Genomic DNA, 25957 nt, shown 5'->3' with positions numbered 1-25957 from the left:
ACAACAATGATTCCAGGATTGAATGGCTTGTCATATGAAGAATGTTTGATGGCTCTGGGCCTGCATTCCCCGGAATTCAGAAGAATGAGGGATGCATTTACTGAAAGTTATCGAATGCTGAAAGGACTTGATAGAGTTGATGTGAAGAGGATGTTTCCTATGGTGGGAGAACCTAAGACCAGAGGACACAGGGGCGTCCTTTTAGAAAGGAGATGAGTTTACCTAAATTTTGTCTATATTATTGGGCAGCTAATATACGTTCCATGGCCCAAGTGCCCTAATTGGGTGGCAATGGAGTTGAGCTCCACTAAAGAATTATCTATCTCTGCACTTCTTGGATCTGCACTTCTTGACTCTGCACTCCCTAGCAGTCTGTCCAGATTAATAGCTAATCCTCTTGTTAGACACACTTTGCGTATATGGGCTCAGTTTAGGAAATGCTATGGTTTCCATGGTTTTTCCGTTTCCAGCCCTGTCGTACATAATCACCTTTTTTAACCTACCACATACAATTTAGCATTCCAGGTTTGGTATAGGAAGGGCTTTAGACGTTTTGAAGATCTCTTCATTGATAATCGCTTCGCTTCTTTTCAGCAGCTCTCTGTTAAGTTCAATCTGTCCAATGCTCATTTTTTTAGGTATCTCCAAATTAGACACTTTATTGCTCCTTTAATTCCTAACTTTCCTGAAATGCCTGCGAAAAATGCAATGGACTTATTCCTTTCCATTAATCCACTAGGTAAAGGTTTAATATCAATTATCCAAGATAAATTAACAGCCTTACGACGGGCCCCTGTGGATAAAATTAAAATGGCATGGGAGCAGGATTTAAATACCTCCTTATCTGAGGAGAGCTGGGACTCAATTCTCAAATCGGTTAACTCAACCTCTCTTTGTGCTCGCCATTGTCTTTTACAGTTTAAGATTGTTCATAGAGCCCATATGTCTAAATCTAAACTATCTCGATTCTACCCTGACATTAGTCCGCTCTGTGATAAATGCAAGAGGGGCGAGGCCTCTCTCATTCATATGTACTGGTTCTGTCCTAGCTTGGAGAAATTTTGGAAAGATGTCTTCACTACGTTATCGTATATTCTGAATCAGCACCTAGAACCAATCCCCTTAATTGCTTTGTTCGGTTTCTGGGGCGAAACAGATTTACGTCTGAGTCCGACCAAATGCCTAATATTATCCTTTGCCTCTCTCCTGGCTAGACGCTTGATCCTCCTTAGATGGAGAGATGTCGCCCCGCCCACTCATGCTCAATGGCTTAACGACATTATGGCCTGCCTGGACCTCGAAAAAATTCATTATTCAGTTCTTAATTTGGACCTAAAGTTCCATAAGGTCGGGGAACCTTTTATCGAGTACTTTCATAACCTTCCTCTTGATTAGGGTTTTTTTTTCTTTTCGGTCCCTTGCTTTCAGCTCCTTTTTTTTCTGGTAGTAGGCATTACTATCCTCTGTTGCTAAGTGTATTCACAGCCTGGGAGTTTGATTGTCCTGATTTATATTCTGTATATTGTGTTGTGGTTGGTCTGGAGTTTTTTTTTTGTGTGTTGTGCGGCTTGGGGAGGACAATAAGTTTACTTGTCTTCAATTTAGGTGCTTTTTTTAAAAAATACTCTTTCTCTGTATGATATTGTCATTGTATGCTTAATTTTGCACTGTATTAATATTCCTCATTGTGATTTGGGCTTTTTAATCTGTAAAATGTATTAAAAAACTAATAAAAAAAAAGAAAGGAGATGAGGAGGAGTTTCTTTAGACAGAGAGTGGTAAATCTGTGGAATTCTTTGCCACAGACAGCTGTGGAGGCCAAGTCTTTCTGTATATTTAAGGCAGAGGTTGATAGATTCTTGACTGGTCTAAGGCATGAAGGGATACGGTGAGAAGGTAGGAGACTGGAGCTGATAGGAAAATGGGAACAGCCATAATGAAATAATGGAGCAAACCTGATGGACCAAATGGCCTAATTCTGCTCCTATATCTTATGGTCTTATTGTAACATTGACTGCTTTGAATATTGCACTGGCGAAAAAATAAACTCAGCATATGCTGAGATCATGAAACTCTATAAATCCAATTATTCCCATCAATTTCTGGAACATTTTTCTTTGAAATTTATTCAGAGGCATTAAGGAACTAATTAGTCCAGACTTTCTGGCAGTAATTCAAAATGTGATCTTTTCTGAGTCATTGTAAAGGAAGGATGGAATTAATTTATTTCTGGTTGTCTTCCTACCCTGTAGCCAGTTTAATGCACTCAGTGGCCATATTACAGTATGTAATCCCTGTACTTAATAAAGTGGCCATTGAGTGTATGTTCATGGTCTCCTGTTGCTGTAGTTCATTGTGTTGTGCATTCTGAGATGCTCTTCTGCACACCACTATAGTAACATGCAGTTATTTGAGTTACTCTCGCCTTCCTCTGAACTCACTCATTAACAAGGCGTTGTTGCTCACAGAACTGCCATTCACAGCATGTTTTTTTTGTTTCTTGCACTGCAACTGGTAAACTCTAGACACTGCTGTGTGTGAAAATCCCAGGAGATCAGCAGTTTTTGAGATAGTCAAACTACCCCGTCTGGCACCAACGATCATTCCACAGTCAAAGTCACTTAGATCACATTTCTTCCCGCTTCTGTATTTGGTGTAAACAACAACTAAACCTCTTATCTGCATGCTTTTGTGCATTGAATTGCTGCCACATGATTGGTGGGTTAGCTACTTGCATTAACAATCAGGTGCAGAGGTGTACCTAGTAAAATGGCCACTGAGTGTAGGCAAACTAGGAGCTTGGTCATTTGGAAAACAGCTTCCAGGTAACTGATTAGAATCTGGAAATGGTAAGGAGCAAGTGAAACAAAATTGGTGATGTGGTGGAGAGTACTCTTAGCAGGAAATGGGGGTTGCTAGATTGGTGACTGTATGCTATGAATGCTACATAACACAAAGGGTTACACATATATATATAACACTAAAGGTAATGAACACAAAAGTTTCTGTAGATGCTGGAAATCCTAAGTTGAAAGCATACCTTGGGGGAGGGTGGGGTGTGTGTGTGTGTGTGTGTGTGTGTATAGTTGATCAAGATAGAGAGGATGTTTCCTATGCTGGTGGGGGGACCAGGAGGGTGGTGTGGAGGAGCAGAGGGCACAGCCACAGAATAGAAGGACATCCCGTTAGAACTGAGATGAGGAGGAAATTCTTTAGTCAGAGGACGGTGAGTCAGATGGCTGTGGAAGCCATCATTGAGTATTTTTAAGACCATAAGACATAGGAGCCATTTAGCCCATTGTGTCAGTTTCTGCCCTTCCATCATGGCTGACATTATCCTTCTGAACCCCCATCTCCTGCCATTTTCTCATAACCAATGGCTCCCTTACATTTCAAGAAACTATCAACCTCTGCTGTGGAGGCCAAGTAGTTGGTTTTATTTAAAGTGGAGGTTGAAAGATTCATGATTAGTAAGTGTGTCAAAGCTTATGGGAGAAGGCAAGAGATGGGGTTTGAGAAGAACAGTGAATAAGCCATGATGGAATGGTGGAGAAGATTCAATGAGCTTTATGGTACTCCACAGCCCTTGATGCACCACCCTCTGGCTAAAGAAATACCTCTCATTTTGGTTCTAAAGGGACGTCCTTCTATTCTGAGTCTATGCTCTGTACTCATTGACTTTCCCACTATAGGAAACATCTTCTTCACATCTACTCTCTCTCTGCCTCAACACACTCAAAATGCTTGAGGAACTCATCCAGTTATACCTCCATCTCTTCACAGGAAGGATATAAACATTGCAAAGGTTCAGTCAATGGAACCAAAAAACAAGGAGGAGGTCAATTCTGAGCAATTGTGAATGAAATTTGGGAAAGTAAAACAGCTGACAATGCTGGCAAGTGTTGATAAAGAACAGCACTGGAAAATTTAAATTTGCCTTCAAAGGAATGTGGGAGAATGTCATTGTTACAAGTGCTTTGTCACTTTATCATTTCTTGTTAGTCTCGTAACATACAGATACTCTTGCAACTAGCATCAGTTTATGTACATACAATCAACTATTAATTTTTATTAATATATTTTTATTAAATTTTTAAGAGATTCAACTATTATTTACACATTATGCTTTAAAATAGTTCTTATATTTATATTTCTTGTGTTTTTTATGCTTACTTTTTTTTATGCTGTATCTGATCTGGAGTAACATTCATTTTGTTCTCCTTTACACTTGCTTACTGAAGAATGACAATAAACAGTTTTGAGTTTTGAAGATGAACAAACCATTTGATGAATGAAGGAACTGAGGAAGTGTTCAAGCTAACCCATGGAGGGGAATATTACAGATCAAATTTCCATACCAAGACCTATGTACTGCTTGTGGTGGAGGGTTGGGGGTTAGGGGCTGTGGGGGAAGCAGATGTTCAGAGTTCAAAGTAAATTTGTTATCAAAGTATGTATATGTCACCATATATGACCCTGAGATTCATCTTCTTGTGGGCCTTTACAGTAGAATAACTACAATAGAATCAATGAAACACAGTAAAGACTGACGTACAACTAATATGCAAAAGAAGACAAACTGAGAATGCAAAAAAAACCAAGAGTAAATAAATAAACATGAATAAATAAATTAACAAACACTCATACAATACTGAGAACATGAGTTGTAGAGTCCTTGAAAGTGAGTCCATAGGTTGTGAAATCTGTTCAGAGTTGAGGTGAGTGAAGTTATCCACACTGGTTGTAAGGTAATTACTGTTCTTGGACCTCGTGCTGTAGGAAGTGAGGTGCCTTTAACTCTTGTGCAATTGCAGAAGGAGAAAAGAACATGGTTTGGATGGCATGGGTCCTTGATGATCGATGCTGCTTTCTTGTGTCAGTGCTGCTTGTAGATGTGCTCAATAGTGAGGAAGGCTTTTCTTGTGATGGACTGGGATGCAATCTTTAATTTTTGTAGACTTTTCCATTGTCGTGCATTGGTCATTCCTCCTCAGCCTAGATTACTTTGTCAACACTGGTCTATAATTAGTTCAAAATAATGCATAAGTAACCAGTTAGATCTTTGACTATACCAAGAATCCTAATTTCCAGCCAGTATACTGGAGGAAGTATATTAGGGTATAACAGGCTCTGTGACCTGGAGACTCTGATGAAATGTCATCCTACTAAAAGACACAGGTTGGATCACCATGATTTGGGAAGCCAAACATCAGAGAATATTCATCACTGACTTACCAATGCAGATTGGTGGTGGATAGTTCCAACGTCGGACAGTACCAGGCATGCAAGAAACGTGGGCTTGCCCCTAGGAGCAGAAACATTTAGACATTAGAAGCCATGAAAAAGTCAAGAAATTCTCAAACAATCTTGTCCCTTTAGCATCAACATTGGTTCTCATTACAGTCATACCATTGAGGGGATGAAGTGGACATTGTTCTTTTCCAAAGTATAAATAGAGTGAGCAATGAGCTATTAGATCACATCATCACAGGCCAATAACTACCATTCTGGGCTCCATATCTCAAAAATTATGTGCTGTCATTGGAGAGGGTCCAGAGGAGGTTTATAAGAATGGTCCCAGGAATGAGAGGGTTAACATATGAGGAGTGTTTGATGGCTCTGGGCCTGTACTCACTGGAGTATAGGTTTATGGGGGAAGGGGTGGTTTCTCAATGAACCTAATCACATATTGAAATATCAAAACAGAGTAGACATAGAGAGGATGTTTCCAATAGTGGGAGATTCTAGGACCAGAGGGCGCAGGCTTAGAATACAGTTGTCTCTTTAGAAAAGTGATGAGAAGGATTTTTCTTGGCTAGTAGGTGGTGAATTTGTGGAATTCATTGCCATAGACAACTGTGGAGATTTAGTCTTTTGATATATTTGAAACAAGGTTTATAGGTTTTTGATATAGCCAGGTAGTGGTGAATCTGTGGAATCCATTGTCCCAGAAGGCTGTGGAGGCCAAGTCACTGGATAGGCTAGTCAGAGGTTGAAAGAGTCATGACAGTAAGTGTATCAAATGTTATGGGGAAAAAGCAGGACACTGGAGTTGAGAGGGATAATAAATCAACCATGATGGAATGACAAAAAAACTTGATGGCCCGAAGATCCTAATTAACGAGTGCAGTGGATAGAGGGGAACAGATGGACGTTATTCACTTGGATTTCCAGAAAGCATTCTTGCACATTAACAGAGAGTCATCCAACCTTCTGATCTTCAGTTGGTATTGATTTTCCACACAAACATTATTCTTTCCCTCTTGTATTCAGTTCTAATCACTTTATTAAAGGAAGGATGTGGAAGCTTCAGAGAGGGTGCGGAGGAGATTTACCAACATGCTGTCAAGATTTGAAAGCATGCCTTATGAAGATAGGTTGAGTGAACCAGGTTTTCCCTCCTTAATAAGAAGGATGATGAAAGATGAATGGATAAAGGTGTACAAGATGATAGGAAGAATAAGACCATTAGGCCATAAGACATAGAAGCAGAATTAGACCAGTCAGCACATCGAGTCTGCACCATAATTCCATCATGGCTGATCCCGGATTGCACTTAACCACACACCTGCCTGCTCACCACATCCTTTGATATCCTGACCAATCAGAAAACTATCAACTTCCACCTTAAGTATACCCACAGACTTGGTGACTATCGCATTCTGTGGCAGAGCATTTCAGATTCACTACTCTCTGGCACAGACCTAACCTGTAAATTAACCTTCTGGGAGTCTTGCACAAGGACTCTTAAGTCCTTCTGCACCTCCAGTGTTTGAAACTTCTCATCATTTAGATAATATTGCATACTATTGTTCTTTTAACTAAAATACATTATCAGACATTTCCCAACACTGTAGACCATCTGTCACTTTTTTGCCCATACTTCCAATTTGTCTAATCCATGCTGCAATTGCATTGTTTCCTCAGCACTACCTACCCCTCCACCTATCTTCCTATCACTGGCAAATTTTGCCACAAAGCCATCAATTCCACTATATAAATTATTGACAAACAATGGGAAAAATAGTGGTTCCAATATTGACCTTTGAAGAACACCACTAGGCACAGGCAGCCAACCACAAAAGGCCCCCTTTATTCCCATTCACTGCTTCTTGCCTGCCAGCCATTCCTCTACCCATGCCAGTATCTTTCCTGTAATGCCATATGAGTTTATCTTGTTAAGCAGTCTTACGTGTGGCACCTTATCAAATGCCTTCTGAAAATCCAAGTAAATGACATCCACTGCCTCTCCTTTGTCTATTCTACTTTTTATTTTCTCAAAGAACTCCAACAGATTTTCCAGGTAAGACTTCCCTTCACAGAAATCATGCTGACTTTGACTTTTTTTTGTCATTAATCTCCAAGTACCTCAAAACCTCATCCTTATTAATAGACTCTAACACTTTCCCAGCCACTGAAGTTAGGCTAACTGGCCTGTACTTTCCTTTCTTTTGCCTTCCTCCCTTCTTCAAAGTGTGAAGTGACATTTGCAATTTTCCAGTCATCTGGGACCATGCCAGAATCAAATGATTCTTGAAAGATCATGACCAATGCTTCCCTTATCTCTTCAGCAGTCTCTGTCAGGACTCTGGGATGTAGACCATCCGGTCAAGGTGACTTTTCCACATTAAACCTTTCAGTCTGCCTAGCACATTTTCCTTTGTAATAAGAATGACACTCATTCCTGCTCTCTGACATTTGTGGACCTCTGGCACTCTGCTCCTATCTTCCACAGTAAAGACTGATACAAAGTATCCATTAAGTTAATCTGCCATTTCTTTATCCCACATTACCACCTCACCAGCATCATTTTCCAGTGGTCCAATATCAACTCTTCCCTCCCTTTTATTATTTATATAACAGAAAAAAAACTTTTAGTTCCCTGCTTTATACTATTGGGTACTTACATATTTCACCTTACTCATTCTTATAGTTTTTAGTTGCCTTTTGTTGAATTTTAAAATATTCCCAATCATCCAAATTCCCACTACTTTTGTTACCTTACATACTCTTTCCTTTGGTTTTATGCAGTCCTTAACTTCCCTTATCAACCACAGTTGCCTACCCCTGCCATTTGAGAGCTTCTTCTGTGGGACATATTTATCTTGCATCTTGTGAACTATTCCCAGAAACTCTAGCTTTCTCTGGTCTGCTATCATCCCTGCCAGCCTCCATCTCCAATCTACCTTGACAGCCTCCTCTTTCATGCCTTTGTAATTCCCTTTATTTCATTTCAATACTGATACAATAGAACATAAAACATTACAGAACAGGCCTTTTGGCCCTTCTTGTCTGTGCCAAACCATCTTTCTGCCTAGTCCCACTGACCTGCACCTGGACAATATCCCATAGAACCATAGAACAATACCTGTGACTTATGTTTCTCTCCTCTCACATTATCATATTATAATCACTGCCTCCTGACTAATAAGATCTGGGTTATTACACAACACCGAATCTAAGATAGCCTTTCCCCGAGCAGGCTCAAGCACAAGCTGCTCTAAAAGGCCATCTCATGGTTATTCAACAAGTTCACTCTCTTGCAATCCGACACCAATCTGATTTTCCCATTCCCCTTTCATATGGAAGCCCTCCATTACAATTGTGATGTTACCCTTATTACATGCCCTTTCCAGCTCCCTTTGCAATCTCAACCACATCTTAGCTACTATTTGGAAACCTATATATGATTCCATGTTTTTTTTACTTTGTAGTCTCTTAACTCCACCCACAAAGATTCAACATTCTCTGACCCAATGTCACATCTTTTTAAAGATGTAATTCCATCACTTACCAATAGAGCCACACCACCGCCTATGCATTCCTGCCGGTCCTTTCAATACAAAGTATATCCTTTGAAGTTAAGCTCCTAAATATAACCTTCTTTCAGCCACATCTCAGTGATTGCCACAATGTCAAGTTGACTAGTTTCTAATTGCACCCTGAGCTTGTTGACTTTATTCTGAATGTTATGTGTGTTTAATACAGCACCTTCAGTCCTGCATTCTTTGCCTTTTTGAATTTTGCCTCTGGGGTACAATTAACTCTTTGCTCTGTCCGCATTTGTACCCTCAGATAGGCACATGGATAAACGAAAAATGAGAGTTATGTAAGAGAGAAATGTTGGAGTGTGGACTGAATAGCCTGTACTGGACTGTACTGTTCTATGTTTGATCTGTTTCATGAGCACACTCATTAATTTTATTTTTCTCTTTAGTTGTCATGGACTAATAATCCAGTGTTCCCTTTGTAACTTCCAACTTCTCTGTATGCACTTACACAGTGCTGAATTCCATATCCTCACCATTCTTTGGAAGAACAATCTCCACCTGAATTCCTTCTTGTATTTATTTGTGCAAATCTCAAATTTCCAACTGACCATTGACTACATCTACAAAGGATTCAGTTACAGGAAAGAAGCTCCCATTATCAAGGACCCCACCATCCAGGCCATGCTCCCTTCTTATTATTACAATCACAAAGAAAGTACAGAGACTTAGTTCCCACACCATCAGGTTCAGGAATATTATTACGCCTCAACCATCAGGCACCTGAACTTCACTCATCCCAACCTATCCACTGTGTGGGTCTAGAGAAGAGCTTTAAAAAACAAGTGCCTATAAAAGAGAAGTACCACCTAGTGGAGTGGTCATCATGGGAGTGGTTGTCGTCAGAATAGTCTGAATCACAGTACAAGACTTTGGCTCAACAAGGCTTTGACAAGAACAGGTGTAGGCAAGGTAGTAGGTAAGTTTATTCCTTATGTTTTATTTCTTCTTTTTCATATTTTTTTTCTCTTGAGAGAATAGTGGTTATGGCTGCAGAGCCAGTATTCTGTTCTTGGTGTCAGATGTGGGATTTCTAAGAGACTTCTCACCTTCCTGATGGTCTCATCTCCACCAGGTGGATCAAGATGTGCCTGCTTGGAGACTGTGCTAGGGAAATGGAGTTAATATATCAGGAGTACTTAGCAGATTTGGGCTAATGCTCACCAGAATTTAGAAGAATGCTTGTGGATCTCATTGAAACCTACCAAATGTTGAAAGGACTTGATAGGGTAGATGTGGAGAGGATATTTCCTCTGGTGGGGGTCTCCAGAACTAGAGGTAAAAACCTCAAAATTGAGGGGTGATCTTTTAGAACAGAAGTAAGGATGATTTTTTTTAGCTAAAGAGTAGTGAATGTTTGAAAGGCTCAGCCACAAACTGCTGTGGAGGCCCATGTCCATGGGTATATTTAAAGTGGAAGTTGATAAGCTTCTGTTTTGTTGGGGCATCAAGGGATATAGTGAGAGGTCAGGTCTATGGAGTTGAATGGGAAATGGGATCACCCATAATGAAATGGTGGAGTGGATTTGATGGGCTGAATGGCCTAATTCGGCTCCTATATCTTATGGTCTTAAACTTACCTTGGACTTTGAATGTTTTTGAGGCTCTCTGAAGTGGAGACATTTTCTTTTTGCCTGACCTCGTTATAGTATACCCCTTCAGTTAAATTAGGAGGGATTGGGGGGTGCGGGGTGGGGAGAATGAAATGCTACCTTGTACCTCTAACACTAAGTACACTTCTTATATTTGTGAAATAAGTAATTGGCAAACCTAACAAATCCCCAAGCCTTGAGGCACCCATATCTCAAACAAAAGGGTTCAGCTCCACCATGCATGGTCCAAAGCCTAGCTGCAAAAGGTTGATAGTTGGGCATCAGACTAGCAAGTCCATTCCATAAAAACCTAGTGCTACAAAACCGCCAACAGAAGCTCCAAAAAACTCATCCCTGGGAGAGGAAGTTTACACCAAAAAGATGGGCTACACCTGCAGACAACAGCAAAGACTAGCCTTGGACAAAGGAATCTGGTAAGCTACTATTGATGACCAATGCTCGAGTAACAGTGATAGGGCTTAAGTAGGTAGGTAACCAAAAGTGTTCTCAATCATCAAGGGTGTTACATGACAGACAGTAACCAAAATTAGTAATTATTCTACTCTTGAAGTGTTAAACAGAAATCATTACTATTTCCTTGATTCTCTAAACATCCTATCCAAAAAAAATCTTTAAACTAAATCCTGTGATCTTAATAGGTTGTTTTTTTCAGCTGATGGTGGCTTTTATTTTAAACCTGCTCCTTTTGAGGCTTTGTTGAAGGTATTGGGTCGTGGAATGATATTAAAAGGCTTGGCTCTGACATGGATATGCAGTATATTAAAACAGTATGGCTGATATCACAATATTTTTATTAAATAAATACTCAATGATGATGTTTTTCAGGGCCTGAAGTAGATAAATTCTTTCCTTTGAAGCTTGCAAACTGACAATTATGTGGTTAGTGCATTGAGATGAGACCTGGAGGAGGATAACCAAAAGTTACACATTGTTTCCCTTAATCATAACTGTTAACCTTTATCTTCAGCTCTTGTCATTTTTAGTTAGGAATTGGCTGAATGGATCCCTGCAGAGGCAGTTTCAAACAACTAGATTCAATCAAAAAGGAGAGGGTGAAAAGAGGGAATAAAATGCTGAATTTTACGAAGTCTTCTGGTCCATTTGTTTGAGGCCCCAGAGAAGACATTGGTGGATGGTTTATGCGAATGATCCAATAGTGAGTTGAAAGTGCTTGTGATTCAAGCAGGAAGAGGAAAAGAGGAAGAATCAAAGCACAGTGTTTGGAAAACCAGCTGCTAATCATTTTGATTACTGTTACTATTAGAAACAGAATCCAGAAAGAGGGGGATAAAAGCGAAAATAGAAATCTTCTGCATCTTGAATTCCAAGAGACGGAATTACAAAGTTCATATTTTGGCCCTTCAAATCTAATATGGTATGGATGTGTGGAACATGCTGTTAAGGATGGCAACAGAGGAGAATAGGTACATATAAAAGACTCTTAGGTAATATAAAGATCTAATACATCTCAAAATTCAAAGTAAATTTTTAATAATGTATACATCAACATATATTACCTTGAGATTTATTTTTAGCAGGCATTCACATTAAAACAGTGAAATACAATAGAGTAAATGAAAAACTACACACAAACACTAACAACCAATGTGCAAAAGAACTAACAAACAATAAGTTAAAAATTTTATTTTTAAATATTTTAATTGTAAATTAAAAATAAGTAAATCAATAAGTAAATGCAGTGGACTCAGGTTAATTAGGACATCAATTAATTGGGGCAGCCACTGATTTGGGACAACTCTTTAAGATCAAAAACTAATTGAGAAAATAGCCAGGATTCCACAGTAGTGTAGTAGTTAACATGATGCTATTACAGCTCGGGGCATCAGAGTTTGGAGTTCAATCCCAACGTCCTCTGTAAGGAGTATTCCCCATGGAATGTGTGGGTTTTCTTCAGTTTCCTCTTACAGTCCAAATATGTTAATTAGTCATTTTAAATTGCTTCGTGATTAAGTTAGGGCTAAATTTAGGTTGTCAGGGGTTGCTGGGCAGTGCAGCTGGAAGGAATGGAAAGGACTATTCTATGTTGTACTTCTAAATAAAATAAGTTCCCTTTGTTTATTTGGGACACTATGGTGCTTAATTGGGGCAGGAGGCTATTGCCAAACTTTTTTTTAACTAGCGTCAGTTGCGTGCACTTGTGTGCCCATTAGACACTAGAATGTGGTTAGAGCAAACAGTTTTTAAACAAAGTTGGTTGTGTGTGTTTATATTCAAGAAACAGTTACTTTTATCAATGATAGCAGGCAAGAAATAAGCAGTAAGCCAATTTGGTACTGTTTTGTTCACTGTGGTTGCAAGCATTCAGGCTTGGTCATACCAGAAACAGCCAAGACTGAAAATGAAACACTTTTGCTATTCATCAAGTTAGGAACTATGATGGATTTGAAGATATTGACAATCATATTAAATGTTACAATGAAAATTAACATTTTGGAGGATGCAATCATTGAAATGATTGTACCAAGGCAGTTCATTATCTGCACTATGTGTCTGTGCAGATTTTGTTCATTTACAGTCAATCAAAAGAATGTGTGAATGAGCAACAAATAAATTCCTCCATTGATAACTATTAGCTACTAATTCACAGTTTTATAGCGTTGGAGTAGTATTGATGATCTTCTAATTTCTTCTGTATTTCATTTAAATACATAATTTGTTACTCAGTTTTAACTCTCCTTTATAGCTTTTTAACTATTTTCACGAAACCTTGGCTATTTGTGACAACCACTTAATTGGGCCAAAATGTTCTGGTTACATGTGTCCCAACTAACCACAATCCATTGTAAATAATGCTGAGTCCTTGCAAGTGAGTTTACAGATTATGAAATCAGTTCAGTGTTGGGATGAGTAAAGTTATCCCCGCTGGTTCAGGAGCCTGATTGTTGAGGGGTAATAACTATTCCTGAACCTGGTGATGTGTGGCCTAAGGCCCATGTACTTCCTTCCCAAGCATACTGTACTTATTCATGTCAGGTATTACAAAAAAAGTACATTAAAATAACACCCATCTGTGCAATACTGGATAGACAATCATTAAATTCTTGCAAGTAACAAAGAATCCATTGTATAAGTTGTTGGTGAGGTTGCATTTGGAGTACTGTGTTCAGTTGTGGTCACCCTACTGTAGGAAGGCTGTGATTAAACTGGAAATAGCGCAGAAAATATTGACAAGCATGTTGTCAGCACTAGAGGGCCTGAGTTACAGAGAGAGATTGGCCAGACGAGTTTGTTATTCTTTAGAGGAATGTGGAGCAATCTCATAGAAATGTTTAAAATGATGAGAGGGATAATTAAAATGGATGGTTACCGTATTTTCCTCAGGACAGGGGAGCCCAAAACTATGGGAGATCAGCTTAGGGTGAGAAGGGAAAGATTTAAAAGAGACTTGAGTGGTAATTTTTTCACTCAAAGGGTAGTGAGTATATGCATGAGATGGAGAGGAAGTGGTTGAGGCAGGTATAATAGTACCATTATACCTGCACTTGGATAGATACATGGAGGGCTATGGGCTGAGTGCAGGAAGTTGAGGCTAGCTGGATGGGCATTGTGGTCAGCATGGACTGGTTGGCCAAAGGGCCGCTATCTGTATTGTATTCCTCTTTGACTCTACAAGTTAAGCCTTAGACTACAACAACAGAGCTGAGATACTTTGCAACACATGATCACACAGTGGTGGACTGGTCTCCTCAATGAACTTACTTGTAGTGTGTAGCCGGACTCACAGCTAAAGGACACCACATCATTAACCAGATATCTGTCTCCAAACTTTACCCCGTTGCTTGGAACCACTGGATCAGGGCATGTTGTTAGGCCAACAGCTGTAATGAGAAATTAATATTAAATAGCATGGATTAAAGGTAAAATTATATCTACACATTTGTAATCAAGTATTATGTCAAAAGTAAACACAAGAGATACTGCAGATGCTGGAAATCCAGAGTAACATTCACAAATGCTGGAGGAACTCAGCAGGTCAGGCAGCATTTATGGAGTGAAATGAACAGCTGATGTTTTGGGCTGAGGTGCTTCGTCCTGATGAAATTATAAGATTCTATTAAATTGAATTGTCTATGAAATTGCAAGATGCAAATTTTCCTGCTTTTATAGGATTGCTAGTAGATTTTCCTCAACTAAAAATGAATCAAAGCTTGAATGAAAGCCTTAGCTTAATCATAAGGCCATAACATTTATTAGGACATTCCTCCCAAAGATTGCTCTGCCATTCCATCATGGCTGATTTATTATCCCTCACAACATCATTCTCCAGGCTCCTCTCCATAACCAATCAAGAACTGACTAAGCACCAATTTAAATATCCCCCCCGTGTTCTGGCCTTCGCAACCATCTGTGACAATGAATTCCACAGATTCAACCTCTTGCTAAAGAAATTCCTCCCCATCTCTGTTTTAAATAGACATCTTGCTATTATGACGCTGTGCCCTCTGGTCCTAGATTCTTTTACTATTGGAAACATTCTCTCCATGTCCACTCTGTCTCAGCCTTTCAATATTTGGTAGATCAAAGAACATAAATATCATCACATACTAACTTTCATTTTCATTTTTCATAAAGTTTCATTTCCTTGCAGACATTCACAATAAAATAATGAAAACCAATAGAATCAATGAGAACTCTCTACATTCTTCTAAACTCAGCGCATACAGACCTAAAACAGCTCACAAAACTCCAGATGTAGTTTGACCAGTGTCATATTAAACTTTAGCATTGTTCTGCTTACTTGAAGGGCACCACAGTATTGTTTATATCCTTCACATACATGAGGAGTAAAAATCTTCACTTTACATCTCTGTCTAAATGTGTAATGTGCAATGGTAGTAATTTATAATAATTCATAATAAATAGAACAGTCAATGTAATATAGAGTAGACACAAATCAGTGTGAGTTCATCAGTCTGATGGCCTGGTGGACCATAGAGCCTGTTGGTCCTGGCTTTTATGCTGTGGTACCACTGCCCGGATGGCCCTACCTGGAATAGATTGTGGTTGGGATGACTCAGGTCCCCAATTATCCAACAGGCCCTTTTTACACACCTGATCTTGTAAGTGTCCTGAATCATGGGAAGTTCACAACTACAGATGCACTGGGCTGTCCACACCACTTTACGCAGGGTCCTGCGATTAAGGGAGGTACAGTTCTCATACCAGCCAGTGATGCAACAAGTCAGGATGTTCTCAATTATGTCCCTGTAGAAAGTTCTAAGGATTTAGGGGCCTTTTACAGCTAATGCTATGACAGCTCGGGACATCAAAATTAGAGTTTAATTTTGGCGCAGTCTGAAAGCAGTTTGCATATTCTCCCTGTGACCATGTGTGTTTCCGATAGACATTCTGACTTTCTCCCACAGTCCAAAGATGTAACAGCTAGGATAATTGGTCAGTGTAAACTGTCTTGAAAAAAGACTAATGTTAAATAGGTGGTTTCCTGGGTGGCACACCTTGTTGGGCAGATGGGTCTGTTCCATGCTGTATCACTAAGCAAAATGAAAATACTCTTCACTACGCTGTCATCACGTGCTGTAAACATGGAGAACACTCTGTTGGTGAAGATGGAGCCTCTTATTCCAAATTCTCCGATTTTCGATGTACAAATGGACGCTTGTCAAATATTATATCAATTTTGACAGAATTATAGATTGTGTCCATTAAAATATTTCACTTGTTGATCAGACAGAGTCCAATTACTCAGTGGCAGGTGGTAATGAAGTGAACTGAGTGAAGGCAGCTGTCAGAGCAACAAAGAAAAGCGCTGGCAACTGATCCCAGCTATATTCTTTTGGTCTACATTCTTTTAGTTGTCATGCTATTCAGTCATTCAAATTGAATGTATGTGTTTCAGTACTCAATCTATGGATGTTCTGCAAGATCAGCTCTCATTTAACTCATTCGAGGAGGTGGAGCTGAGGCTTTATAAGGCATTGGTCATACTGCATAGGGTATCGTGACTGGTTTTGGGACTCCTATCTAAGAACAGGTGTGCTGGCATTGGAGACGGTCCAGGGGAGGTTTTTGAGAATGATCCCAGGAATGAAAGGATTAATGTATGATTTGCATTTGGTGGCTCTGAGCCTATATTCACTGGAAGCATAGAGATTGTGGATGTGAAGAGGATGTTTCATTCAGCGGGGCAGTCAGAACCAGAACTGCAGAATAGAAAGACATCCCTCTAAGAATAGGGATGAAGAGGAACTTTAGCCAATGGGTGGTGAACCTGTGGAATTTATTGGCACAGAAGGCTGTGGTGTCCAAGTCATTGGTGGGTATATTTAAAGCAGAGTTTGATAGTTTTTTGATTTGTAACAGTGTCAAATGTTCTAGGGAGAAGTAGGAGAATGGGGTTGACAGAGATACTAAATCAGCTATGATCATATAACAGAGGCCTTCTTGGGCTGAATGGCCTAATTCTGCTCCTATGTTATATGGTTTTAACTGTGAGAGAAATAAATCAGATGATTTCATTTTCCATTCCTACCACAGTTCCAGACATTTGGGACAAGCTCAGGAAAACTTCACCCAAATATACATTGCAAGGCTTCTCTATAAAATAGTCAACTAACAAATTTAGGAACTTTACAAATCAACTTTAGAGCAGAATCGATGGACAAAATAGTGTAATTCTGCTTCTATGTCTAATGGTCTAAAAGGCATAAGGTGTGTTGGTCTTCAATTCTCAGGGAACAGATTTCAAGAGCCACAAGATAATGTTGCAGCTCTATAAACCTTTGTTAAATTATACTTGCAGCATTGAGTTCAGTTCTGGTTGCACCACTGAGGTGAGGATGTGGAAGCTTTAGCGAGCACACAGGGGAGATTTACCATGATGCGGCCTGAATTGGAGAGCATGTATTATGAGGATACATTGAGCAAGCTAGGGTTTAGATCATGGGTAAATAGGGTGGAACTGGCAAATATGAGGGGCCATAATTTTAAGGTGAATAGAGGAAAATACAGAAGGATGTCACACCTAAGTCTTTTTACAGAGAGAGAGGTGTGTGTGTGTGTGTGTTTGTGTGTGTGTGTGTGTGTGTGTGTGTATGTATGTAATGCACTTCAAGGGGTGGTGGTAGAGGCAGATACATTGGGGACATTCAAAAGTAACTTAGATAGACACGTGGAGGGCTATGTGGAAGGAAAGGATAAGATTGATCTTTCTAGTCTTCCTTTTTTTAAAATTAGGTTATTTGAGTTTATTGTTTTATGACAAATCTCAAGGTGTATAATTTATACATTCTTTGATAATAAAAATGCTTTGAATAATTTGAATACTTGAATTCTTCAAATAGGTGAAAAAGTTGGCACAACATCGTGGGGCGAAGGGTCTGTACTGTGCTGTGATCTATGTATGTTCTAAAAGAGTAGCTTAGCAAATGATAGATTTGTTAGGATTGGAGAGGGTTACAGAAAAAAAAAGCAACAAATGAAGCAATCCACATAACTGCTCAGTGATACACCATGCAAAATGAAGTCATGTTGGCTGTGACACACAAGTGATTTATTCTCAATTAAACAGGATGCTCAACATGTAACTGAGATAATTATTTCTGGTTTGGCATAGTTTTTTTCTAGTCAATTTCCAGCTGAGGCGACCAGATGTTAGAGAGGTCATGAAGGAACGCATGACAGCAATGTATGAAATGGCCAGCTTTTCGCTGTTTCAATGTAAAGGCAAGATGAGAGAAAAGAAGGGATTTCTCAAAAACCCAGATTTTGTCGTTTTTTTCAGGTATTATTTCAGTTCAAGGTTCCTTAATGCTGTCATAGCTGGTGGGCTTTGCGGTGGGGGTGGGGAGAGAGGTGTGTACCTATTAAATGCTTCTAATGTTTGGGGTCTCAAATAACTTCTAAGGTCTAAGTACAACTCTTGGCCTTCATGTGAGGTTTAAATATGAAGCCCGGCAGAACTATTTCTACTGACAGGAGAATAGGTAAACATGGGTTCCTGTTGCCTTAAAATCATTCGCTGTGGGCAGATGGGACTCATCTGCCATAGTTGGCAGCTCATCCTGCAGAAGAATAACTCTGATCTCAAACCTCTGCTGCTTTGCAGATAAACCCACTCATGGGAAAAGCTTCAGGAGTAAACCCTGAGGAAAAATCAGGAGCTGGATTTCCTGGGGAAATTAGACATCGAGTTTAATGCTGACTGACAACTCATTTTACATCACTGGTGCCAAACTGTATCAGTCTCTGCTGTTCCTTTGAATTCATCAGCTACATGGAAGGGGGAGTTTGTTTTATGGGTAATAGCTTGCTCTCCATTTCGTACTGCCCTGGGGTGTTATACTAGCTTGCATAAAAAGAACTAAGACGCAACATCCATGGTCAACCCCAACTAACCCATATTTAGGTTTGTAGAAATGGTTATCAAAGTCCAAATGTCAAAGTAAGTTTATTATCAAAGTAAGAATATGTCACCATATACTACCCTGAGAATCATTTTCATAAAGGGATTCACTGTAATAAAATCTCCAATAGAATCAATGAAAAACTACACATAAAACAAATATTATCAAACAACCAATGTGCAAAAGAAGACACATTGTGCAAATTAAAAACAGTAAATAAATAATACTGTGAATATGTGTTGTACAGATTGTGGAACCAGTTCAGAGTAGAGGTGAGTGAAGTTATTCTTAATGCTTCAGGAGCCTGATGTTTGTAAGGTAATAGCTGTTCCTGGACCTCGTGGTGTGGGTACTAAGGTTCTTGTACCTCCTGCAGTAGTGAGAAAAAGCATGGCCTGGATAGTGTGGGTCCTTGATGAAGAATGCTGCTTTCTCTTGGCAGCATTCCTTGTAAATGTTCTCAATGGTGGGGAAGTCCTTTGCTCTGATGCACTGTGCTGCATCCTCTAGTTGTAGTAGGCTTTTCCAATCTTCAGCATTGGTTGTTAGAGTCTTCAATCCTAATGCATGGACCATACATAGGGCCTTTGAAATTGACTTGGAGACAACCACTTACTACTCCTAAGCTAAGGTTACCTTGCAAATACTAAAGTCTATATTTAGTTCAGAATAATGGTTAAGTAATTATGTCAGATGCTTCTTTCTTCTGGAAGTGCTCCTTATAGAGGTGCTCAAAGATAGTGACAGAGATGGAAGTTAGGGGTCAGGGTAGTGTTTAGGGATGGGGATCTGGGGGCATTAGAAGATTTGCTACATTCTAAACCTCCACTCCATGTTTGAAGGTCAGCAACATGGATGCCTCCAGATGCTGGGCTGGCAGACACTTTAGGTTAAGTGCTGGTGATGATGCCAGAGTTCACAGCTGAGTTTTTGGATTCACGTCATTGGCAAATCTGGAGTTCAAGTTTTGGAGTTTGAAGTCCTCGTCTGGGGCTGTTATTCATTGTCAGCAACAAGTCTTGGGTTCATACTGAAGATCAAAGCCTGAAGGCAGATTGGAAATCCAGATGTCAAGCCCAATAGCTGGGGCCACAAAGTCGGCAAATCTCTGCAAATCCACTGAAGAAGTTAGGGTTCAGTTTCTGCGAACCTTCAAGTCTGTTGAAGATTCAAGAGCAAGAAGATGGTCTGGCTTGGGGTTGAAAAACTATGTACAATATGTGCATGGATTTTTGGGAAGGAAAAATAGGTCTTTGTTTGCTGTTGTTTTGTCACTACTTATGTAGCGTTGTTTCATTGCATTGTTTTATTCTGTAGAACATGATGGGCATGTTATGCTGGCACTGGAATGTGTGGAGACACTTGCTGGCTGCCCCCAGCACATCCTTGGGTTGAGTTGCTTGTTAATGTAAATGACACATTTCACTGTATGTATGTTTTGATACACACGTAGATGTAGCAAGCAACCTGCTGGAGGAACCCAGCATCACCTGCAGTGGAGGTTTGTTGTGACTCCAGACAAAAGCCACACTAACTTCTGATCTGGAGTATTGATATCTACTTCTGGATTCATGTCCTTGGCATTGAACTCAAATCCAGGCAAAGGCAATGGACAATCAGAGCAGACAGAATACTTGTGTTCAAGAAGGCTTTTGTTGGCAATGGCCCAACAACCGTTCTGGCCCAGCTTTGATGCAGATGCTAGGTACTGAAAGACTAAGCTGCCCATTGTGTCTCTAAGCTTCCTTATTCAACAGGAACAAATAAAACTGGAACAATAGGAAAGTTTAAAATAAAATCAGCCATTCAAAGGCATGGGAATACCTGTCTCCTTTTTTTTATTTTCACTACATTTGAATAACAGTCTGTTGTAAGCTGTCTTTTGCTCATGTTTTTCTTCTTCATGTTGAAGTTTAATTATCATTCAATCATACACATGTATTCAACGAAATGAAACAGCATTTCTCTGGGGCCAAGATGCAAAACACAGTCCCACCCAGCATGTAGTGATAGCACATACATTAAAAAAAAATGTTATTAGCACTAGTCCCTGAGTGTCTTGGCTTGAAGATTGATGGTGCATGTGATGTTGTCTTGCAGCCACATTTGTGCACGAACACGTACACAACAATTCCTCATCTTGTGTTGGCTCAGCTACAGATGAAAGGAGTCCAGATTGTCTTCCAGGGAGCAGACACTGGAGGCTGCTCTGATGGGACACTGGCTTGCAGGGTCTATTCCCAAACCCATAATGGATTCTAGTGTGTCTGCCACGTCTCTATTGCCTCTCACACCACCTCTGGCACCTCATCCACAGGGTGGTGTAATAGGTGATAGTGCAGTATGAGGGCCTAATTCACGCAACGACCAGCTACCCTGCAGTCCATCTCAACAAGGAACCAATGAACTGGACTTGAGGTACTTACTGATTTAGGATTCAGGGGAGCACACCTCACTCTTGTCACCTGCATTTGAGCTGAGCCAATATGGCTGCTGAGCCCACATCATACAATTGGCCTTTTGAATACAAATATTTTCTAATGTATTTGCAGTGTGCTACATCTTGAGCAGCACGAGTTCTGACAACTGTTGAGGTTTAGATAGGGTAAATGAATTATAATAAAATAAATCTTTGTATATAAGATAACTTACACATTTATATTTATTTATTATTGTGTTTTTTATCTTATTATAATTTTCTTTGTGCTGCATTGGATCTGGAGTAACAATTATTTTGTTCTTCTTTATACTAGTGTACTGGAAATTACATTAAACAATATTGAATCTTGAAATGCAAGCAGGCATTTCCACTGAGATTGAGTGAGATTAGAAATAGAAGTCATGGGTTAAGGGTGTAAAGTGAAATGTCTAAGGGGAACATGGGTGGGAACTTCTTCACTTAGCGGGGTGAGAATGCGGAACAAGCTGCGAGCAAAAGTGGTGGATATGGATTCAATGTCAAAATTTAAGAGAAGTTTGGATAGGTACATGGATGAATGGTGTGAAGGGCTATGGTCCAGGTGAAACTATTCAGATTAATATTTTGGCATGGATTAGATGGGCCAAAGGGCCTGTTTCTATGCTGTAGTGCTCTATGACTGTTAGCCTTGATGGAAGTATACCATGTTAAATGCTGATTTGACTGTAAAACGATTGTCACAGCAGTTTTATTGGTGCATCATGGAAAAATTAGCTATCTGAATGCATCACAGCTTGACATGACAACCACTCTGACCTGACCGGAAGAAGCAGCAGACAATTCACATTCAGATTCATTACATGCATATTGAAATTCGTTGTAGCATTAACCAACATGCCCAAGGGTGTGCTGGGGGTGCCATGACCTTTGGGTGCCAACATAACATGCCCACAATGTTCAGCAAAACAACAATAAAACAAAACAAGACACGAGCTCTGTCTGCATTTCTCACTGCTTCAGTAAAGCAGCCAGCATAATCGAAGACCTCACCCTGCTGGACAGTAACGCTTCCCCTTTCTCATTTGGCAGAAGATACAAAATCCTGAAAGCATGCACCACCAGGCTCAAAGTCAGCTTTGGTCCCACTATAATAAAACTATTGAATGGTTCCTCAGTATATTAAGATGGACCCCTTGACCTTACAGTTCACCTTGTTATGATCTGATACCTATTGCTTATCTGCATTTTCTCTGTAACTGTAACTATATTTTGCATTCTGTTATTATTTAATATTGAACTATAATGTTAATTGTGGGAAGGATGTAGAAACATTAAAAAGGGGGCAGAGGAAATTTAACACGATGCTGCCTGGATTAGAGAGCATGTCATATAAAGATGGTTTGAGTGAGGTAGGGCTTTTCTCTTTGGAGCAAAGGAGGATGAGAGGTGACTTGATAGAGGTATACAAGATGATAAGAGGCATAGATTGAGTGGATACCCAGAGACATTTTCCCAGGGTGGAAGTTGCTAATATGAGGAGGTCATATTTTAAAATTTTTGGAGGAAAGTATAGGGGGGAGATCAAGGTAAGTTTTTTTACACAGAGTGTGATGGGTGTGTGGAATGCCTTGCCTGGGGTGGTGCTAGAGATAGATAAATGGAAGGCTATCTAGGAGCGAAGGGTTAGATTGAATTTAGAGTCTGTTTAAAAGGTCAGCAAAACATCAAGAGCCGAAGGGCTTGTACCATGACGTTACATTTTATGTTCTAACTACCTCAATGGACTGATGCGATGAATTGATTTGCATGCATACTATGCAATCCAAGTTTTTTTTCCTGTACCTTGTTACTTGTGACAATAATAAACCACTTCACCAATCTTATTTTGTGTTGGCTTTCTGAGAATCTGGAATTCATTGCTAAAATCAATGTCTTTTTTTCTGGACATTTAAGTACACAATCAGAAGTAGAAGAAAATCAACTTTGTGAACACAAGAGATTCTGCAGATGTTGGAATTCCAGAGCTACAGAAACTCAGCAGGTCAGGCAGCATCAGTGGAGGGGAGTTTACAGTCAACGTTTTGGGCAGGACCCTTCATCTGTCATCTCAAGAATGGACATCTCATGCCCAGCTAGAAGCCCTGGCTGAACACAGAGGTGCACTCCTGACTAAAGGCCTGGAATGATGCCTTCAAGTCCAGTGACAGAACAGTTCTCAGAGCAGCCAGAAGAAACCTCCATTTTAAGTATCAAGAACGCAAGGCCACCTGAACTCAAAATATTCAGGAGGAGCTTAGAAGAGTTAATGGTGCCTAATGGCAATGCCTTCACTTGCATCTTCGAAAACAGTTCCATTTCCATCTTTAATATCTCTATTTTTCTCTTTCAGTGTTCTTTTGAAGACCCTGACCCGGAGTTACATACTGATTACGGTTCTTTACGGAGTTTCACGACTGACCGTTATTCAGCACGCCAAGGGTACGACCTAAGTGCTCAGCTCATTTTCGGATGGCTCTGGAGACAGGTGGATCAAAGGTTGGTGTCCGGGGAAGAGTTTGATGTGTTGTGGGAGACTGAATATCTAAGGCTGTGTGCGTAGAGACCCGAGACCTTTGCGCACAGAGCTCAGAAAAAGCGATGCAACGGATGATTAACATCATAAACCTGCGTGTTTTTTGTTATGTCTCCCCACACGCTGTGAAACAGAGGCATCTCTTTCTCCCTTATTAAGGAAAGAGAAAGCCTGTGGTATGTCAAATACCAAGTGAACAAGTAGTCCTTGGAGTACTGCACGTCTGTGTCTTTGCTGTTGCTTTGCTCATGCTTGAGTGCTTGGTGGCAGGTGCAGATGCTTTTTTTTGCTGGTAGTGGGAGGGGGGATCATTGCTTGCTGCTGCTTACACATGGGAGGGAAGGGAGCTGGGGGGGACTTTGGGGTTCTAACATTTAACTGTCATTCATTCTTGGGGGCGCTCCTCTGCTTTTTGTGGATGGTTGCGAAGAAAAAGCATTTCAGGATGTATACTGTATACATTCCTCTGATATTAAATGTACCTTTGAAACCATTGATAACAATCCTCAGCATATGTAGCTGGACATCAAGGACATTATTGACTACACAAGGAAAATCAGTGTTGACTGTACTAGTGATGCCTTCCTCCCTGGTATTCTAAATATCTTTGAAGCATATTTTGATACATACAACAAAACGCTGGCCTCGACAGCTAACCACTCCCAGGTTACAGCAGCAGACATGCCGACCCTACAGAGATTCAACACCTGTAAACCAGACAGCATTCCGGGCCAAGTACTCCATTATCCCTGTACCAAAGAAATCTACACCTTCAGAATTAAAGGACTACCACCCGGTAGCACTGACACCAATCACTGTGAAGTGCTTTGAATGGTTCATAAAGGCGCACATCAAAAACTCCATTCCTGCCACATTGGGCATTCACCAATATGCTTACCGACAGAACTGCTCTACTACAGAAGCCAAGGCATCTATCTTGCACATGGCCCTGACACACAGAGCAAACAAGTACACTTACTAATGCTGTTTCTGAATTTCAGTTCGGCATCCCACATTGTTCCACAGACCTTGGTGAACAAACTGCTACTCCTCAATCTAAATACACCACAGTGCAACCAGTAGTGGACTTCCTAACCAATAGACCTTAGGTAGTCAGGATGCACAACTTTTCCTCCCTCTTTACCATCCTCAACATGGGTGCCCCCAGAGCTGCGTGCTAAGCCCATTCTGTGCATGTTGCTCACACACAATTGCACAGCTAAACACTTGAGTAATCACACTGAAAAGTTAGCCAGTGACAGGAGAGTGGTGGGTCTCATCATCGATAATGATGAGACAGCCTACAGAGAGGAGGTGGAAGAGCCTGAGGCTTAGTGCCAGGCAAATAACCTCTTTCTCAATCTCAACAAGACAAAGGAGGTGTTGAGATCCTTCAGAAGTACTTGCACTACTTAAAATCTCCCTCTACATCGGAGGCACACCAGTGGAGACTGCAAGCTTCTAGGCATGCACACCTCTCATGGTCCCTGAACACATTCGACATAATCAGTAAATCTCACCAATGCCTCTGATTTCTGAGTAGGCTGAAGGGAGCTGGACTATTCACATCCATCCATCATTCTGCAAGATGTGCAGTAGAGAGCATTCTAACAAGCTGCATCACGACATGGTATGAAAACTGCATTGCAATGACAGGAAACCTCCACAACAAGTGTATATATATCCAGGATGGAGGGGGTAGCCTGGTTCCAGTAATGTGTTGGACAGTTTTGACCACCTGTTTTAGAGCCTTCCTGCATGCTGCAGTGCAGTTTTCATATATAAAAAATATATATATAAAAATATGGAATGAATGGAGCTGGAAAAGGACCAGTAACATCATGAAGTCATGAAGTATCTCACTCACACTGGTCATGGACTGTTTGTCTCACTCCCATCAAGGAGGAGGCTACGTGGCATCTATAACTCAGAGTGACAAGACTCAGAAACAGTTACATTCCCAATCAGTAAGGCTGATCAATACCTCCACCCACTAATCTACCCCTCCACATCCCAATCACCACTACTCTATCAATTCCTGTGGGTCACCTTATGTACAGACACTAGTATGCCTAGCGTCACTCTATCAATGGATATAAGCTATCTTACATATTTATATTTATTATGTTTTTTAAAATTAT

General features: G+C 40.2%; 1 protein-coding gene across 1 annotated transcript in view; it reads right to left on the bottom strand.

The window, feature by feature from the left end:
* LOC132400744 (CUB and sushi domain-containing protein 1-like) overlaps positions 1–25957 on the bottom strand; it is a 2029389-nt gene that overhangs the window by 259892 nt on the left and 1743540 nt on the right. The window contains exons 38-39 of the mRNA XM_059982042.1: positions 14162–14280; positions 5236–5305 (exon numbers count right to left, since the gene is read on the bottom strand). Coding sequence (XP_059838025.1) covers positions 5236–5305; positions 14162–14280 — 189 coding nt within the window. The remainder of the gene's footprint in view (positions 1–5235; positions 5306–14161; positions 14281–25957) is intronic.

Source organism: Hypanus sabinus, chromosome 10 (assembly GCF_030144855.1).
Source record: "Hypanus sabinus isolate sHypSab1 chromosome 10, sHypSab1.hap1, whole genome shotgun sequence".
Classification (NCBI taxonomy): domain Eukaryota; kingdom Metazoa; phylum Chordata; class Chondrichthyes; order Myliobatiformes; family Dasyatidae; genus Hypanus; species Hypanus sabinus.
The sequence above is the reverse complement of the archived record's forward strand: the minus strand, read 5'-3'. Positions and strand labels throughout refer to the sequence as shown.